The sequence below is a fragment of the Silurus meridionalis genome, chromosome 1, assembly GCF_014805685.1.
Source record: "Silurus meridionalis isolate SWU-2019-XX chromosome 1, ASM1480568v1, whole genome shotgun sequence".
In the NCBI taxonomy this organism is placed as follows: domain Eukaryota; kingdom Metazoa; phylum Chordata; class Actinopteri; order Siluriformes; family Siluridae; genus Silurus; species Silurus meridionalis.
In genome coordinates this window covers 4,292,442-4,311,001 of record NC_060884.1, presented here as the reverse complement: position 1 = coordinate 4,311,001, position 18,560 = coordinate 4,292,442, and the positions used below count along the sequence as shown (strand labels likewise).

Below are 18,560 nucleotides of genomic sequence, written 5' to 3'. Positions count from 1 at the left end.
GGGGGATACATAAATGGAATAAGACAAATGTTCTTCCTGTAAAAGTCGCAAGGTTGAGTTTTTGTTCTGCACAGAATTCAGCATTCATTACATTTGAAATGACCTCATCAGCCAATAGAAGAAGAAAAGTAAAGAATAAAAGAACGATATTAGCGTATCTTCTGCATCTGATCATCTTCTTTCCATCTCTAGGAGATTTTTAGGTCACATAGGTGTACTAGCATAATTTTATTTATTTGTTTGAGTGTTGATTTGTAACCTATAATGGATAACTCATGCAAAAGATGAGATGCGAAATGGATTCCTACGTCTCCAGCAAAGTGCGTCTAGCCGTAGTTTGCACATCGCTATCGGTCCTGAAGAAGTGCAGACTTCAGGCCCACACTGCTACTTCCACATTTAATTCTTCAATGTCATGTGCTTCTGTTTCCATTTTCTATTTCTGTTTTGCAACCAATGGCTCATTATTGGTTCTGTATCACATGTTTGTTTCCCTTCATGTATGTCTGGTCAATGGTCCACAATGGTTTTTCATTCACAGATGTCTTTACTTTGACTGTGTTGCTTTATAAGCTTTGTGCGGGAGGCAAACATAGCAGTGTTTATATGTTGTATGATACGTTGGGACGCTGCCAGGACGTACGCATCTTCCGCCTTCTTTGCACCTGTTTGCTTTACATATTCCTGATTTCTGATCTTGTTTCGTTTCAAGTTCTCGTATTGTTGAATGCTCATTGCCACGAAAATGTATTTTATGCCTCTGATTTTATATTATATATCTATTTTAAATATATAATATTCAACAATTAATGAAAGGTTAATTGATACAAGTATGATAAACAAATCCTCAAACAGTAGCACAGGATTACGACTGGAATCCTGCTTTCTGGCACTGGACATTTCCCCTCCACACCAGCAGATGTCGCTCTATAATATCCCTTTATCATTCGAACGTCTACTAGCATCAACGTCCTGCCTCTCAAGTATATAAACATGCAAAGAACATTTGTTTGTCTTGCCAGCTGTTCTGATTGTCTGAATTTTGGGATTTGTCAGTGATTATATTGTTGTTTGCTAAACTCCTGACTATTGCCTGTTCTACATGTATGCTAATTTCTATGGATACATTCTTAAGTATTTTATCATATTATTCAGGGTATTAAATGTATTAGATTTGCAAAGTAAAAGACATTGGACTATACCTGTAGTTCCAAAGCTGTGGACATTGTTGGACTTTCTGTCAAATTATCTAAGACCCCTTAGTGTATATATGTAATCGTTGTATCAGTCCTATGACCTCGGAAGAACAAAAAGAGGGAAAGTACAAGGGAGATAGAGAAAGGAAGAGAAAGAACTGTGCATATAATTTTTGAGAAATTTATACATATTTCTTGCGAATCTTCTGCCAAAAATGCTAGGTGCAACAATTTTGTCTGGATGAAGACATTTTTTTTTCTCGTTCATACCCATGATCCTAAATGGCTATTATGTAGCAGCGGGCCGTTTGATTGTGTTTGGGCTTCGTGGAGAGATCTTATTCTTTGTAGACGGTGAGCTTTGACATAAAGGGCAGCTCCATTCAGGGCTGTAACCGCTTTCATCTGAATAGTAACAAAGCACTGTCCCCACCCCATTATATACCCTCCAGCCCACACACACACACACACACACACACACCCACACCCACACACATAGACATGCTATTTTATTATTCTTTTCACTCTGTTTCTTCCTCCAGCATTTTTGATTGTTTTTTTTTTTTGTTAGTTACGCATTAACAATCTCTCTCTCTCTCTCTCTCTCTCTCTCTGTTCTGAGGGACAGGTGCTGGATGAATAGTTTTGTTCCCTAGAGTAGGCAGTCTGTAGCAATTTCAGCTTGGTGTGTGTTCCAAAAGAAAGAGTGTGTGTGGAGTGCCATTTGATTGTGTAGAAATAGACGAGGCACAAACAGACCATATTGGCTTCATGAATAAGACTGTACTGGCAGCTAGAACAAACAAGTGGAGTGTGTGTGTGTGTGTGTGTGTGTGTGTGTGTGTGTGTGTGTGTTTTACATAGGCCAGGTCAGTGTCAGAGACTGTGACGTTCTAATCCTGGAAACCCAAGACATCAAATTTTGGCAGTTTCCGGCGCTTTCTTGTTCCTAGACTTCGGGATCACTTTCTGCCAGGCGCTACATTTGTTCTCTGAGTCATGATGAAGGGAAACGCATCTGGTGCGTGTGCCGCGGGGGGGGCGCGATGTCGGGTCCGAGCACAAACACCAACGATGTGCGGTGAAAGCTGAGCAATTCTGGAGAGAAAAGTTGGAACGTTTCCCAGCAACAGGTCAAACATTCTGTGTCTTATGCTGTTTAGGAGGTAACAGTCAGAACGCAGAATGTGGAATACTACGAGCGCCACAAATAAAAGATAAGTCAAAATAATGAAAAAAGCTGTTTTATGTAAAAAAAAAAAAAAAAGAACAAATTCTTACATTTTGGAGATGAAGGAAATCAAGGGATCAGGACACTATGGATAAAGAAATGTCTCTTCTGATCTCAGTTTCTTCCTTCCAAATTGAGTGGAAATCTTTTTCAAGTACTTGAGCAGAGAACCATGGCCAAGATTTAATGCATGTCTATTCCTGTGGGTGTTTCTCAGTAGTATGGTAGTGGTTTAGTTTTGTAGGTGTTTCTTGGTATTGTAGGTGTGGTTAAATCTTGTGGGTGTTTCTCAGTTTAGTGGGTGTGATTTAATCTTGTGGGTGTTTCTCAGTATTGTGATTTTAAAAGGTAGCTATAATGAGTTTTTAGTAAAAAAATCTAATAAAAAATTAAAAATAAATGACTTGCTCGTCATGTGCTAGTGTCAACACTGGATTAACGCTGGGTGAACACTGGGTGTGTGGTCATGCTTCTATTTGTTATCTTTTCTCCCTCTTTTTCATCATCTCTATCTTTGCCTTAGTGCCTGGATTGTGTGTGAACGCACTGCAGTGCGATGGGATCACCGAGCGATTTTCTCTAGGTGTGTGTATGTGTATGTGTGTGTCTGACAATAAGAGGATTCGTAGCAGTGCTGAGACTTACTTTATCAGCACAAAAACTCTTAGCTATTATAAACTCCCCATGATTCATTTTCACCTGTGTGTGTGTGTGTGTGTGTGTGTGTGTGTGTGTGTGTGTGTGTGTGTGTGTGTGTGTGTGTGTGTGCTGTGTGTGCGAGTAAGTGTGTTATACAGGACATACAGACCGCAGGCTTGTCACACCAACACTGCAAACAGGTGATATCGGCTAGACGGAGTAATCCTGTCTGTGCACAGCAAATATGGGAGGGTGCAGAATATTAATTCAGGTTATATTTAAGACCGGATTAAATATTTGGGGGTATTAAACTGCAGGTCTAAGTGGAGTGAAGTGCAGAAATCAAACTTGTGGTTTCTTCGTTTTTATCTCCCAGTAAATTACACGACGAGGTGTCGGGGTTTATATTACATTATATCAAACAATTTGATGAAAAATTTGAAAAAAATTAATCTTTTTTTATGCATCCATATAAAGTATTTCACACCTAGGGCTTCAGGGGTCAGTCCAATACTTAATACTTTCATTATGACATTATGGCTATATAAACGATCAATATTACAGAAAAACACAGTATAACAGAGCGCTGCATTACAGACAGGAATCTCATGCAGTGAGAATGAATGCATTACTAAAGCAAGAAACACAATGAACACAATTCAACATGTCTCCTTTCACTGTAGCCACAGCTGCACCTCCCGCATGCATCATCTCTAGCAGAAGCATCGATATTAACCTCATAATTTGAGGTTTTCCCTGCATTTTGGTGCATTTTTTCTGTGCACATGTACTTTGTGTGCATTTACAGTATATGTGTATAAATCCTCTGTACACACAAAAATCTCTTACAAAAGGGTTAAAGAGTGATGGACGGATTGTGGGAGAAGGACTGTAAATGAGTAATTGGAATCGTTGTGATCACTGCTTGGTGCATCCTCCTGCTGAACAATGAACTGTGCGCTGTAGAGGTTACCTGTGTGTGTGTGTGTGTGTGTGTGTGTGTGTGTGTGTGTGGATGCAAGGCTGTCAACTTTACTCCGCTGCTCCTGCAATCCAAATCTAATTTCTGCTACAGGTAAATGAAGCCAGCAAGACTTCCTGCTGACAGCACGGCTTCCTCGGTTTCTGATTGGCTAATGGCGTCAATGTAATGAGATCGGGCGAGTCACATGCTCGCTTGATTAATTTCAGCTTTTAATGAAAGTGTCACTTTTGTTTAGGAGACATTTAATACTTGATAGAAGGTTGATTGGATAGACTGGAAATGGAATAACAGATGAGTGAGCTAATGTGGTAGTAACTAATACACACACACATATACACACATATACACACAAACATACAGGCTAGGGTTGTGCATCTTTATAACTGAGGCTGAAGCGATTCGCATCTCGATGCATAGCCAACAATATGAAACATTAAAGATACATATGAAGCAGCTACCGATGCGATGTGATTCACCCGATTACGATGCAGTGCGATCCGATTTCCATTTGATTCAACACAATGCGATTCAATGCAATTAAAAAAATATGATGCAATGCAATTCAATATAATACGGACAGTTTGCGTTTATCTCTTCGGTTCTGACTTCTAATACGTGGCTGTCAGGAATCCGCCTGCCACGCCTCCTTCAGAGGCTGCCTTTGCCGCTGCGCGCTCCCAAGCACGCAGCGCAAATCGCACACAGCTGAAGCACGTTATCCTCTCATTTCCTGCCACCATATAAACCACTCACTCACCCACATTCCGGGTCCGTTATTGTACGTTCGTGCGTGGTCTTGCAGGATTATGCTGTGTGTGTTCGCGCTTGTGCTTCTCCCGCAACGTGCCTTCTTCGCCCGGACTTCGCTCACTCCACGGCGCGTTCGGCTTCCCCAGCGCCTCGGACTACCGACGCTTCCCCGTCGCTTCCCTCCGTGCCGCGCTTCCTCCATAACGCACCGTGGATGTTTATTATCTGAACTGCTCCGTTTCCGGATTATCCCGAACTGCACGGGTGTTTTTGTGTTGGCTCTGCCCTTGTTCAAATAAAGTCTCTGTTTGCCGTTACTCCGGCTTCCGCCTCTGTGCCGCGCATAACAGAATAACGGACCCCCTGAAATAGGAATATCGGACAAAGAAAAAAAAAGGACAAAAAAAAAAAAAAAAAAAAAGAAAAGGGAAAAGGACATGATCGGGTTAACGGCGTGGTCCCGGCGCGAGCCGTGTCTCGGAGGTCGGGTTCGTTCAGCCTCGGTCAAGCGGCAGCCAAGTTCCGCCCCCGGGAAAACCCGGAAGCTCGCAGCCGCTCGGCACGCCGCAGCGCCACGCCCCCAAATGACGTCATAGGACTCCCGGCTCGCTTCTCCGGCAACAGGGCTGAGTGGAGCGTGTTTTTACGGAGCGTAGAAGGTTACATGGAGGCGTATCCGTCCAGCTTCCTTACGGAGAGTGCTAAGATCGCGTTCCACATCTCTCTACTGACTGGGGAAGCACTCTCTCTTGCCAGTGAGTTGTGGGATGCGACTGGAGGAGAGTTTCGCTCCTGCGCCCGGTTCCTGCAACTGCTCACCAAGGAACTTGGGATGACCACGGCTGACCTCCATCTCCTCACCCCTGGCCCCGAGAACGCTGTTCCGCGCCAGAGCTTCCAGGAGGTCTCCGCCCTGCTGCAGGCCCTCCAGGGGAGGTCCGCTCCGCCTCAGGTTCTCCAGGGGATCACTGCCGTACTCCAGGCCATCCAGGACGGCTCTGTCCCGCTGCAGGACCTCCGGGAACTCTCCCTTCTGCTCCAGAATCTCCGGGACGACTCCGTTCCGCTCCAGGGTCCTGTGGAGAGCCCCGTTCCGCACCGGGTGTCTACAGAGTGCCCCTCTTCGTTCCGGAACGGCCCTGAGAGCTCCTCCCCATTCCCGTGTCCCGAGGAGAGCTCTGTACGGCCCCAGGACCTCCGTGAGGGCTCGGCTCCAGCCCCGGACCTCCGTGAAGGCCCGGCTCCGTCCCAGGATTTCCCGGAGATCTCCGCCTCGCGCCAGGTCTCCGAAGAGAGCTCCTTTCCGCTCCAGGATCCTACAGAGAGCTCCGTTCTGTCCCAGGACCCCCGTGAGAGCTCCGTTCTGTCCCAGGACCTCCGTGAGAGCTCCGTTCCGTCCCAGGACCTCCGTGAGAGCTCTGTCCCCTCCCAGGACCTCCGTGACAGCTCCTCTCTGTCCCTGAGCGACCCAGCGAGCTCCTCTCTGTCCCTGAGCGAACCCGTGAGCTCCTCTCTGCCCCTGAGCGAACCCGTGAGCTCCTCTCTGTCCCGGAGCGAGCCCGTGAGTTCCTCTCTGTCCATGAGCGAACCCGAGAGCTCGGTTCCGCTCCAGAGAGTCCCCAAGAGCTCGGTCCCGCTCCAGAGAGTCCCCGAGAGCTCGGTCCCGCCGCAGAGAGTCCTCGAGAGCTCGGTTCCGCCGCAGAGAGTCCCCGAGAGCTCGGTTCCGCCACAGAGAGTCCCCGAAAGCTCGGTTCCGCCGCAGAGAGTCCCCGAGAACTCGGTTCCGCCGCAGAGAGTCCCCGAGAGCTCAGCTTTGTCCCAGGGTCTCCAGGCGAGCTCCTCTCCGCTCCTAGGCCGCCAAGAGTGCTCCTCTTTGCTCCAGGACCCTGACGAGAACTCTGCTCCGCTCCTGATTCCCAAGGAAAGCCCGGTTCCACGCCAACGCGTCCCCGAGCATACCTCTGCATCCAAGGGGATCCTGGAGCGCACAACTCGCCTCCAAGACTGCGAAAGGGAAGACGTCCCGTTGCCCCCGGGCTCCACCGAAGGCAACGGTTCGCCCCACAGTCTCCCTGAGGACGATGCCACCTCTCGTTTTCCAGAGCTCTCCACTCCGCTCCGAGACTGCGAAAGGGAAGTCGAACCGCTGCCCCTGGCTTCACCTGCAGGCGACGGCTCGCCCACAGTCTCCTAAAAGGTGACGGCTCGCCCCACGAGCACTCTGAAGACAAAGTCACGTCACAGAGCCCCTCCCACGGCGACGCCTCACTTCCGAGCTCCTCCCACAGCGACGCCTCGTTCCCGGGCTCCTCCCTCGGTGGCGGCTCGCCTCAGGACCCCTCTCACGGTGACATCCTGTCTCCACGCTCCCTGGACAAGGACAGGTCACTTCTGTGTCCCGAGGAGAGCTCCGTTCCGCCCCAAGACCTCCATGAATGCTCGGCTCCGTCCCAAGACCTCCGTGAGGGCTCGGCTCTGTACCTGGCCCTCCAGGAGGGCTTTGCTGTGTCCCAGGTCCCCAAGGAGAGCCCAGCTCCGCTCCAGGTCTCCGAAGAGAGCCCAGTTCCGCTCCAGGTCTCCGAAGAGAGCCCAGTTACGCTCCAGGTCTCCGAAGAGAGCTCCCCTTTGCTCCAGGTCCCGGACGAGAACGCGGCTCCGCTCCCGGTTCCTGACGTAAGCTCCTCTGTGCTCCCAAGTCCCAAGGAGAGCTCGGTTCCAAGCCCATGCACCTCTTCAACCAAAGGGGTCCCGGAGCACACAACTCGTCTCAGAGGCTGCGAAAGGGACGTCGACCCGTCGCCCCCGGGCGTCACCGAAGGCTACGGCTCGCCCCCCAGTCTCCCAGACAGCGATGCCATATCTCAGAGCTCCGCTTCCACCAAGAGATCCCCAGAGCTCACATCTCAGTCCCTGGACTGCGAAAGGGAAGTCGTCCCGTTGCCCCCGGGCTCCACCGAAGGCGACGGTTCGCCCCACAGTCTCCCTGAGGGCGAGGCCATCTCTCGTTCCCCAGAGCTCTCAACTCCACTCCAAGACTGCGAAAGGGACGTCGAGCCGCTGCCCCGGACTACATCCGAAGGCGACAGCTCGCCCCACAGTCTCCCAAGTGACGGCTCGCCCACGAGCACTCCGTAGGCGAAACTACGTCACAGACCGTCTCTCTTCCCAAGGGAGTCCCAGAGCTCTCACCTCAGTTCCGGGACTGCGAAAGGGATGTCGAACCGCTGCTCCTGGCTTCATCCGGCGGCGGCTCGCCCACAGCCTCTCACAAGGTGACGGCTCGCCTCGGGACCCCTCTCACGGTGACATCCTGTCTCCAAGCTCCCTGGACGAAGACAGGTCACTCCTGAGCTCCAGGGAGGTTGACGTCGCACCGACGAATCCTGACGAGGTCACGACTCAACCGCTGTACTCGGTCAGGACGCCGCTCCATCTCCGGCTCCGTCCAGAAGGCCTTCCAGCTGGTAAGCCCCGTCGAGAGCTATGCCCTGCTTCCAGTAGTCACCGAGGTTGTCTCTCCACTCCAGGTCCCCGTGGGTGATGAGGTCCCGTTCCTGTCCTTCCTGGGTAACGCCGGTCCGTTCCAGGTTGCTGCCAGGGACGTCTGGCCATGTCAGGTCTCCAGGGCTACCGCCTCTCAGCTCCAGACCACCGCAGGGGAGGTCGTTCAGCAGCCGGGTTTCGCTGAGGGCCTGGCTCCGCTCCTGGGCTCCGCTGAGGGCAGCACTCCGCCTCCTGTCTCCGCCGAGGGCGTCGTTCCGCTCCGGGTCTCCACAGGGGTCGTCCCTCCGCCTCCTGTCTCCGCCGGGGACGTCGCTCTGCTCCGGGTCTCCGTGGGGGCCGTCGCTCCGCTCCAGGGCTCCGTGATGGCCGTCTCTCCGCCTCCAGTCGGCAACGAGGACCTCGCCCCGTTCCTGGCCTCCGCGTGGGGCTGTGTTCCGTCCTGGCTCCGTGACGGTTCCGTCCGGGTCCCTTTCGACCCTGGAGGACTGGAGGGGCCCTCCTCCGAGTGCCCGGGCCCACCGGGCTGTTGGCGGCTTGGGGGCGTCCGGTGCCGCCCCTTTGGGGGGGGGTGGTGTCAGGAATCCGCCTGCCACGCCTCCTTCAGAGGCTGCCTTTGCCGCGCGCCCCAAGCACGCAGCGCAAATCGCACACAGCTGAAGCACGTTATCCTCTCATTTCCTGCCACCATATAAACCACTCACTCACCCACATTCCGGGTCCGTTATTGTACGTTCGTGCGTGGTCTTGCAGGATTATGCTGTGTGTGTTCGCTTGTGCTTCTCCCGCAACGTGCCTTCTTCGCCCGGACTTCGCTCACTCCACGGCGCGTTCGGCTTCCCCCGCGCGCCTTGGACTACCGACGCTTCCCCGTCGCTTCCCTCCGTGCCGCGCTTCCTCCATAACGCACCGTGGATGTTTGTTATCTGAACTGCTCCGTTTCCGGATTATCCCGAACTGCACGGGTGTTTTTGTGTTGGCTCTGCCCTTGTTCAAATAAAGTCTCTGTTTGCCGTTACTCCGGCTTCCGCCTCTGTGCCGCGCATAACAGTGGCCCTTTCACAAACTTTTCCTGTTTTCCAAAAAGATGCAGCTCTACCTCTGCCATGTTAATCTACAGTATATCCTATGTGACTCTCAGGACACGTCTCGGTCTCTCCGTAGTGTTGCGATACGTCATATTCACGTAGATGAGAGAACGCGCTTGAGAAATAGTTTAGCGACGAGAAATCGACTTGCTTATAAAAAAAAACGTCCCATCCCACATTTAGTCCCCATTTGCTCTTATAATACCCTCTCCTCTTCCAGGAAGATGTTCCTCTAGATTTTGGAGTGTTTTTGTGGAGATTTGTGTGAGATTTCATTCAGACACAGGGCTGTTAGTAAAATCAGGTAGTGATGTAGGGTTAGGTGAGGAGGCCTGGGTTGCAGTCAGGGTTCACAATCATCCCAAAAATGTTCAACAGGGTTGAGCTCTATAGCAGGAGATCTTTCACACCAACACATGGAAAGCAAATTTCATGGAGCTGGCTTTGTGCACAGGGACATTTTAATGCTGGAACAGGTTCGGGTCTTCTAGTTCAAGTCAAAGGAAAATTGAATGATTCTGCATCCGAAGACGTTCTATACAATTGTTAGTTTGTGGTTACAGTTTTGGAAATAATCACATATGGCTGAAAAATTCAGGTGTCCCAATATTTTTGTCCATCTTGTGTGATAAAATGTGTCAATTTGGGGATTGTCACTGTGAGTCTTTGTTATTGAGATTATAACAATATTTGGCCATTATAAGTCTACAGATATAAGTGTGTGTGTGTGTGTGTGTGTGTGTGAGTGAGTAAGGAGTGAAATAGCCTACAAAACCATCTGCAAACCTCCTAACAAGCAAAATCTAAGTCAAGATTTGGAGCAAACTAGAAAAATAAATCCTCGTAATTCCAGACTGCGTACATTCTGTAGTTAATCCCTGAAGTTGGCTCAGCCGAAAAGACGATAAGACAAAGGTCCGGCGTGGAGGCGTCTGCACATATTAAGAGCAGCGTGTGAGCAACCGAGTCCTTTAGCTGTTCCATGTGCCATGATGAAGCTTTACCCAACACACAGCAGATGGCTACGTCTCAATCCTCACAGGCTGGGACTTGTAGTCTAGGCTGCCTGTCGAGGGGTAGTAGGGGGGGTGAGAGATCATAGAGTCTCTCTAGACTTTGTGTGGTGTATTGTATGTGTATTTTTACACAGTTAATAGTAGAAGTCTTACATGTGAAATGTTATCGTTATGAAGACTTAGCGTTAGTATTAGCATTAGGCAGACTTTCAAAGTCCACGGGGAAGTTACTAATGCTTAGCTAAGCTAATCATGCCAGGGTTGAAGCTTGTTTACAATGGCTTGTGTCTACACACAAATACACAGAGCTTTAGCAAAGAAATTGTGGAATTAATGTAAATAGATTAAAAAGCCCTTAGTTTAGATTTGTAAGCTTTAAGCAAACACTCATTGGCTTTAGAGCGCCACTCGGCTTCCAGCCTGGAGAATTTGTTTACTTGCTGCATCTCATTATATATGATTCCTTCCTTCCTTCCTTCCTTCCTTCATTCCTTCCTTCTTGCCTTCCTTCCTACCTTCATTCCTTCCTTCCTTCATTCCTTCCTTCTTTCCTTCTGCCAGAGAGGGTTGGTATAAATGGGCCAACATGGCTTTTAGAGATAAAAAGGCATCAATAGAAAGTTTTGTTTTTGGAGCCATACCAGATTGAAATGTTCTTTTTTTTTTTCACTTGTAAAGTGGATTAAAGTGAATTTTCATCAAAACAGCAACATCAATAGTGGTAAGAAAAAAAATACAAAAAGCTACAGGCTGATTGCTTTCTAGCCCACGCTGTTGAGTCTTCCAGCCTGAGTAACCTTTTTGTGGCAGGAAATATTGGAACGGTGTTTATGTACTGGAGTACATCTGGAGTTTCTAAGTGGTAATTATGACCTTGAGGTAAACATTGTCATGTAATTATGATATTCCTAACAGGACCTGAATGTTACATGTTACAACAGGAAATTACAACTGTCAACTTCTCAGTTGTATAAATGAGATACAACCCCAATTTCAGGAAAGTTGGAACACGGTGTAAAATGTATATAAAGCCAGAACGCAGTGATTCTACAAATCTATTAAACCCATATTTCTTCCCCAATAGAATATATAGAAAACATTTCTCAAAAGAATTGGGACCAACAGAACACATTCCTATTTTAGGCAAACCTCCTTTGGCATAGCAAAAGGAAGCAAAACCTGAATGTTTTGCAGTTTCTGTGAGTGTGTGATGATACTTGAATCACAGAACAGAATAAAACGAAGTGTTTTTGTGGTTTCTGCTAGGATTAAATGCAAGCCTGCAGTCTGTTTTGTTGTGTTCTGTCCATGCTAGTGAATCTTAATATATTCGTGCCTTAAAAAAATAAATAAATAAATAAATAAACACTGTGACATGTTTCACAATAGCAGATAATTCAGCCGTACAGCCGAGCTACAAAACACAGTGCAATTCAGAAGCGCTGTTGCAGAACGCACACAAGAAAATACTACTGGCAACGGTAATTTACCGCATTGAAACTTCACAAAGGTTTTGTAAATATCCTCTACCACCACTGTGTACTCAAGGAAAATAGAACAACTCATAATACACTATACAATGCATCAGACTGAACTTCAGAGGTGCTAGAAATCTGATTTTGCTCCATTATTTCAGTGTTAAAGCGTTCGACTCATTGTTGAGGTCGATGTTAGCTAATACCACAGCATCAGTTTGTTTAAAAATCGTCATCAAGTCAACATACAAAGAATTATCCAACTGTACAGTTGTGTTCTTCATTATGATGTGTAAGAACTTGATGCATTTTCTAGTCTACTTCTACTATAGACAGGGGTTTTTACGAGTACAATTTTAAATCTACACATCTTTTTATTCGCCCTGTTTAAAGTTCATCCCAAATTTGGTAGCTGTTAATCAAAACACCATTCCAAAGAGGTCCTTGTTCAGGTTCTGAAAGAAAATGATATGGCCCACCAACCATTTACTAAATGGAATCAAAAGACAAACAGCCCTCTTCTCTTGGAAGTTCCAGGAGTCTTCCTCATATTGATAGCAGCTCCTGTGATGCCTTCAATTTATATACAATATCCCAGATCTCATATGTTATAGAGCGCAAGAGAAAGAGAGTGACAAGGCCAAACTAACTGTTTTGTGGTGGACTTGCCAAATGTAGACTCGGATTTCTGTTCTGGTCTTTAAAGAGAATTTTCGATTGCCTGTGTTGGGATAAATAAGTGTAAAAGACATTCTTTGTTGATTGCAAAGTTTCTTGTGTGATTTTTTGGGCACGCATGCTTGACTAAAGGTTCACCATTTTGCTGTACTTCTGTAATTCTTAATCAGTTTACCAAATTAATGGTAGGTTTGTTTTGCACATTACTTGCATGACCACAAATTCTTAACCAGGGATTGGTATTGAGTAAATAACATTGATAATCTCTTCATCATGTTAGTGAGTGTGATATATTAGGCAGCAAGTGAACATTTTGTCCTCAAAGTTGATGTTTGAAGCAGGAAAAATCAGCGAGCGTAAGGATTTGAGCTAGTTTGACAAATTGTGACGTCTAGATGACTGGGTCAGAGCATCTCCATAAACTGCAGCTCTTGTGGGATGTTCCTGGTCTGCAGTGGTCAGTATCTATCAAAAGTGCTCCAAGGAAGGAACAGTGTTAAACCTGCGACAGGGTCATGGGCAGCCAAGGCTCATTGATGCATGTGGGGAGCGAAGGCTGGCCCGTGTGGTCTGATCCAACAGACGAGCTCCTGTAGCTCAAATTGCTGAAGAAGTTAATGCTCAACAGGTACAAAAGAGGGACCGACACAATATTAGGCAGGTGGTGATAATGTTATGCCTGACTGTTGACAATAAAGTTATGCCTGATTGGTGTAAATGTATAACCCTTTCTCCAACATCACAAAAATATAATTAGTAGGTAACCTGACAAATTGAGCATTTTAATCGGTATGTCCTGCTGAGAGTGGATAGCTATCATACCTCAAACCAGCTGTTGGAATTGTTTTTCTTTGGTCTGACCTTGAGTCCAAAATGCTAGCGGGGGGTCTATTCAATATATGCTAAATTAAAGGCTTGTATTTGCTAGATGTATTTGCGTAATGCTAATTTTCTTAATCTTTTTTTCCCCCTCTTACAGCATAGGGTTTGACAGCTATGATGACTAAGGAGGAGCACCCCTCAGGAGCGGGCGTGTCCTCCCCAGGAGCTGGCTCCAGCCCTGAGGCGGTTCCATCTCCTGGATGGGAGACAGCGATCGATGAAGAGGTCGATCTGGAGCGGCATTTGGAACAAGAAGAGGCGGGGTCAGCAGTCCAGGAAGTGGGAGACAATGCAAGCAGTCAGCTAAGTGCTGTGGTAGTTCCATATCCTGAACTGGCACCCGTTGTTTTCTTCTGCTTGAAACAGACAACGTTCCCAAGGAGCTGGTGCATCCGCTTGGTGGACAGCCCATATCCTTTTCTACACTAACATGCACAAACATACACACACACGATCAGTGGATATAGTTTTCTACAGTGCACTATTGGCTAATATGTGAGATATTATGTAATATATCCATGTATCAGCTTTCTAAACTACTGAGTGTGGTTATAATGTTAGCTGACTTTGATTCTAAGTGGATTTGCTCCGTTATCTTTTTTTGTGTGGTATCTTTTGCATCACGTTTTCATGTACAGATGGTCCCCGAGTTACAAAGGTTTGACTTACGATTATTTGGTCTTACGATGACGATAGCGATACAACAAAATTGTAAATATATAAAAAATTTTGCGCAACAGGCAGCAGCGTATGATGTACGATACGTCAGACACGCAGCTGGCATGAGCATATCTCACGCCCTGTGAGATGCCCCACTCTCGCTAGCGGTCGACGGACAAAGTTGTCTCAGTGTGTATTTTTTTCTGTTTTTAAGGGTTAGCAATTTCAGTCATAAAAGCATGTCTTCCAAGTGCCCAAGTATGTCTCCTGCTAATATACTTCAATATTAGTGTGCATCTCCATAACTGAGGCCGATGCAATTTGCATCTCGAAGCATAGCCAAAAATACTATACATTAAAAAATACATATGAAGCTATATGCAATGTGATCCGATTCCTTTGGTTTAGACAAACAGCAAATAATAAATCTACATAAGTGCCTTATAATTTTTACCGCATGGCCCTTTCACAAACAAGGCTTTGAAGTCTGAAACAATTTCTAAATGCAACCAGATGCTCGTTTTCTGTTTCGCTCTCCAGGAAGATGCAGCTCTACATCTGCCATGCTAATCTATATTCTATGTGACTCTCAGGACACGCCTCCATCTCCGTCTCCATACTGTAGTGTTGTGATACGCCATTGTAACACACTTAATGGTTTCACGCTGGAAGAAAGAGAGACAGGCAAAAGTTCACCAAACAGAGCTTTCTTTCTTTATTTTCGTTTTTTATATATATAAAATCAAATTCGTCTTCTTCTTCTTTCGGCTTCTCCCATTAGGGGTCGCCACAGCGGCTCATCCGTCTCCATACCCCCCTGTCCTCTACATCTGCCTCTTTCAAACCAACTACCTGCATAGTTGGAAGACCCCTCACCATATCCATAAACCTCCTCCTTGGTCTTCCTCTTTTCCTCCTTCCTGGTGGCTCCATCCTCAGCATTCAGCTACCGATATACCCCATGACCCTTCTCTGCACATGTCCAAACCATCTCAATCTTGCCTCCCTCACCTTGTCTCCAAAACGTCCTACATGCACTGTCCCTTTAATAAACTCATTTCTAATCCTGTCAATCGTTGGCACTCCCAACAAAAATCTCAACATCTTCAGCTCTGCTACCTCCAGCTCCACCTCCTGTCTTTTACTTAATGCCACTATCTCTAAACCAAACAACATTGTATATATAATTAAATTGTGATGTATAAAAAATCCATAGAAGCAATTCTGCAATGCTACAGAGGTAGCGAGACATCCTGCTTTCTCCTTGTGCTAAGTGAGAGAAAGGTACGGTAATTCGGAAGCAATAGAAAGACAGAGAATGTGTGTGTGTGTGCGTTGGTGTGTGTGTGTGTGTGTGTGTGTGTGTGTGTGTGTGTGTGTGTGTGTGTGTGTGATGAAGTGATGGATGGAGGCGATACAGGAGGAAGTGGAGCAGAAAGTTTCCCCTCATCAGCGCCGCAGGTGTGCCAGGTCGGAGCTGAGATAAGGGGCCTGGCTTTTCACACAGTGATTCTGGGGGTATAGATGAAGGGAAATGAGGGATTTAGTAAGACGGAATAGAGGAAAGGAGGAACTCACCAGGGTGCTACACTCTTTCATTACTGCTTTGCCTTTGGCCTTTTATCAGCACAGTATCCATCCGTCTATCTGCACTCTTGACACCCACAGTCAATCACACGAACTGTATCAGAATTTGGGTTAAGCTTTAAGTCAATCGATCTAGCATATGAATTAGCATTAGTCCAGATGCGAGGGATTAGCAGATGATGTACCCTTTACAGCCTAGAGTTTGGACACCTGACCATGGGCGAAACTGTTGCCACAGATTTGGAAGCATGCAATTTCATAGGATGTATTTGTATTCTGTTTGTACCAATACATTACCCTTCAATGAAAGGGAACTATCAAACTTCCAGTGCTAGGTCAATAAAGAAAATGCTCCAAGGTTGGCATGGAAGAACTTGAGGGGCTAACCAGTGCCCAACCTTAAATTTAACAGTCATGATGACTGGGCAAGAGAATTTGAACATTACAAAAACTTATATTTCTACAATGGTCAGGTGTCCAAAAACGTTGAGCTATATAATGTATCTAGGTTCCAGGTTTGCAGTTTTTACAGTTGCCCAGTGGACAAGTAGGTTCAACCAGCTGATGATTTTGTAATGGTCACCAGTTTGTGTATTAAATAGCCTAACAAACAGGATTTTTAAGATAAATCTAATTCTTTAGACCCACCATAACTTGGTAATTTTATTACCAATGTAATGTTCATCATTTTTAGAATTTTTCCGAATAATTGCTTGGTTTGGTGCACTTACCCAAAGTATCCTCAGATTCCTGTTCTGACAGGAGTGGAAATAGATGGTGGTCCTTTTTTCATACATCATCATTTTCGAAGGTTTTCTACAGTCCACACTGTGACGTTTATTTATTCACTTTGGAGTGCGTTTTCGAAAAGCTATGTTTTCGTTGACTAAAAACGCGTCTCAGTGTGGACGGGAAAGGCCGAAATGGAAAGAAAAAATTTGAAAATGTATTAGTGTGAACATGGCCTAAATTACCCCTTTGGTGAATCTGCAATGAACAGCTTTCTTTCTATGGTTGTATAACCAAATTTGATTTATTGAATATTGATTATTGTTTGAAGATGATGGTTAGTATTTTGCCCTATTAAGACTTTACATTCAATAATTACCCTGCAAACACTATTATTCACTTGCATGGTATTTGTAACTTGATTAATTCAGGTTAAGAACGCCATTTCCCTGAAGCCTAAAGGTTCAATGACATGTATTTTGCTGTTATCCAGTACGAACCCAAAACAGCCCATATTTGTGCTTGTTCTAAATAAGAAGACACTTTGACACTAAAAGCTTTAGTAGTTCTGTCATTTTTAATACAAAGCCAAAAAGTCATTATCCTCCATACAATCCTAGACAGGTTTGTAAAACAAGGTTAGCAAACTCCAGAAACATGATTCAACACTGCAGGAATACATGCAGGAAGCAAATATACATTATTACTCAATAGATATCATAGGCCTACATAATACACTCTATGTATAAAGTGATTTAAATCGCATATATTATTATTATGTATTAGGGGTGGAACAGCACACAAAATTCACGTACCTCGGGTTTTACGTCACATTTCGGTGCAATTTCTGTAGCAATGCAAAACATAAAATTGATTGATGTTTTTTTTAATTAATGCAGTTTATCATTATTAACATTTTTGAACATCAAAAGTTTAAAAAAATTTTAAATTTTGAATAAAATGCCTGCTTCGTTAAATAATATATAAAATAATATTTAAAAGAAATAAATTCTATTGATTAAATTAAATAATCAATTTGATTGGCACAAATTAAATTGATAGAAAAAAAAATAGATAGAAAAATTGTATTTAAAAAAACAAAAAAAACCAAAACAACAACAGTGACACACTGCACTCAAAGTGTGAGGCGGCGACTTTATACGTTCATGAGGAACCAAAAGCCCTGTTTTAAAATGGTTTGGTAAAATACGTGTACCGTTACACCCCTGTTGATTAAACACTATATGGACAAAGTGTGTGGACACCTGAACATAGACTATTGTATGTACTATTGAACATCCCATTCCACATTTATTCTCCATTTACTGTTGAAATAACCTTCATTCTTCTGGAAAGATGTTTTACTAGATTTTGGTTGTGGACATTGAACTACATGGGTGTGAGTAAAGTGTAGGTGTTGGATTCAAGGCGTTCATTACGATTGAGTTCAGAGTTCTTCTGCAGGCCACTCAAGATCTTCAACTCCAACTCATAAAAACCTGGCTTTGTGCACAGGGGTCTTGTCTTGCTGGGTTTGATTAGGATGAAGTTGCTCATTAGGGGGCATAGAAGGGTATCTTATGACCATATCATAAGTTATACAACTTTGTTAAAAGTCTGTCTCTGTCTGTCATAGTACCAACAGAGTTTTGTGTGTATGTGTGCTTGTGTGTGTGCGGTACCCTGTGCTGCGTGTGCTTCCGTGTGTCTAGGTGTATGTGCATGCTTTTCCAAGTTGCTCGCTGAGCTGCTTTCATGGAAACAGCAGGGAGGTGACGGGTCGCTGTCGGCGTTTTACTGATCCTAACAGGGGGTTATTGGTGCCAATCTCTGTCTGTCTGTCTCTTTCCTTTTCTCCCTTTCTCTCTCTCTTTCTCATTCCCTTTCTTTCTCTTGCTGTCTGTAAATCTCACTCTCTCCAGTCTCCCACTCATGTATATTCCTTTGCTATGGAAACTGACAACTTCTTCCATTTTTTTAACCTTTATTTTTCATTCCATTTTTTTTATGATTCTTCCTTTATTGTTTAAAGCCCTAGCACTTTTTTTTATCACACAACATTTCCAAACAGTTCATTATCATCATCATCATCATCATCATCATCATCATCATCATCATCATCATCATCAGTTGGGAGACAGGT

At 45.5% G+C, this 18,560-nt stretch overlaps 1 protein-coding gene across 1 annotated transcript in view; it reads left to right on the top strand.

Moving 5' to 3' along the window:
• The first annotated feature begins 1,040 nt into the window (after positions 1-1,040).
• The window catches only part of LOC124388458 (voltage-dependent T-type calcium channel subunit alpha-1I-like), a 166,612-nt gene continuing 149,092 nt past the window's right edge, over positions 1,041-18,560 (top strand). The window contains 2 exon segments of the mRNA XM_046853083.1: positions 1,041-1,104; positions 13,539-13,851. Of these exon segments, the coding sequence (XP_046709039.1) occupies positions 13,556-13,851 (296 nt within the window). The 5' untranslated portion in view covers positions 1,041-1,104; positions 13,539-13,555.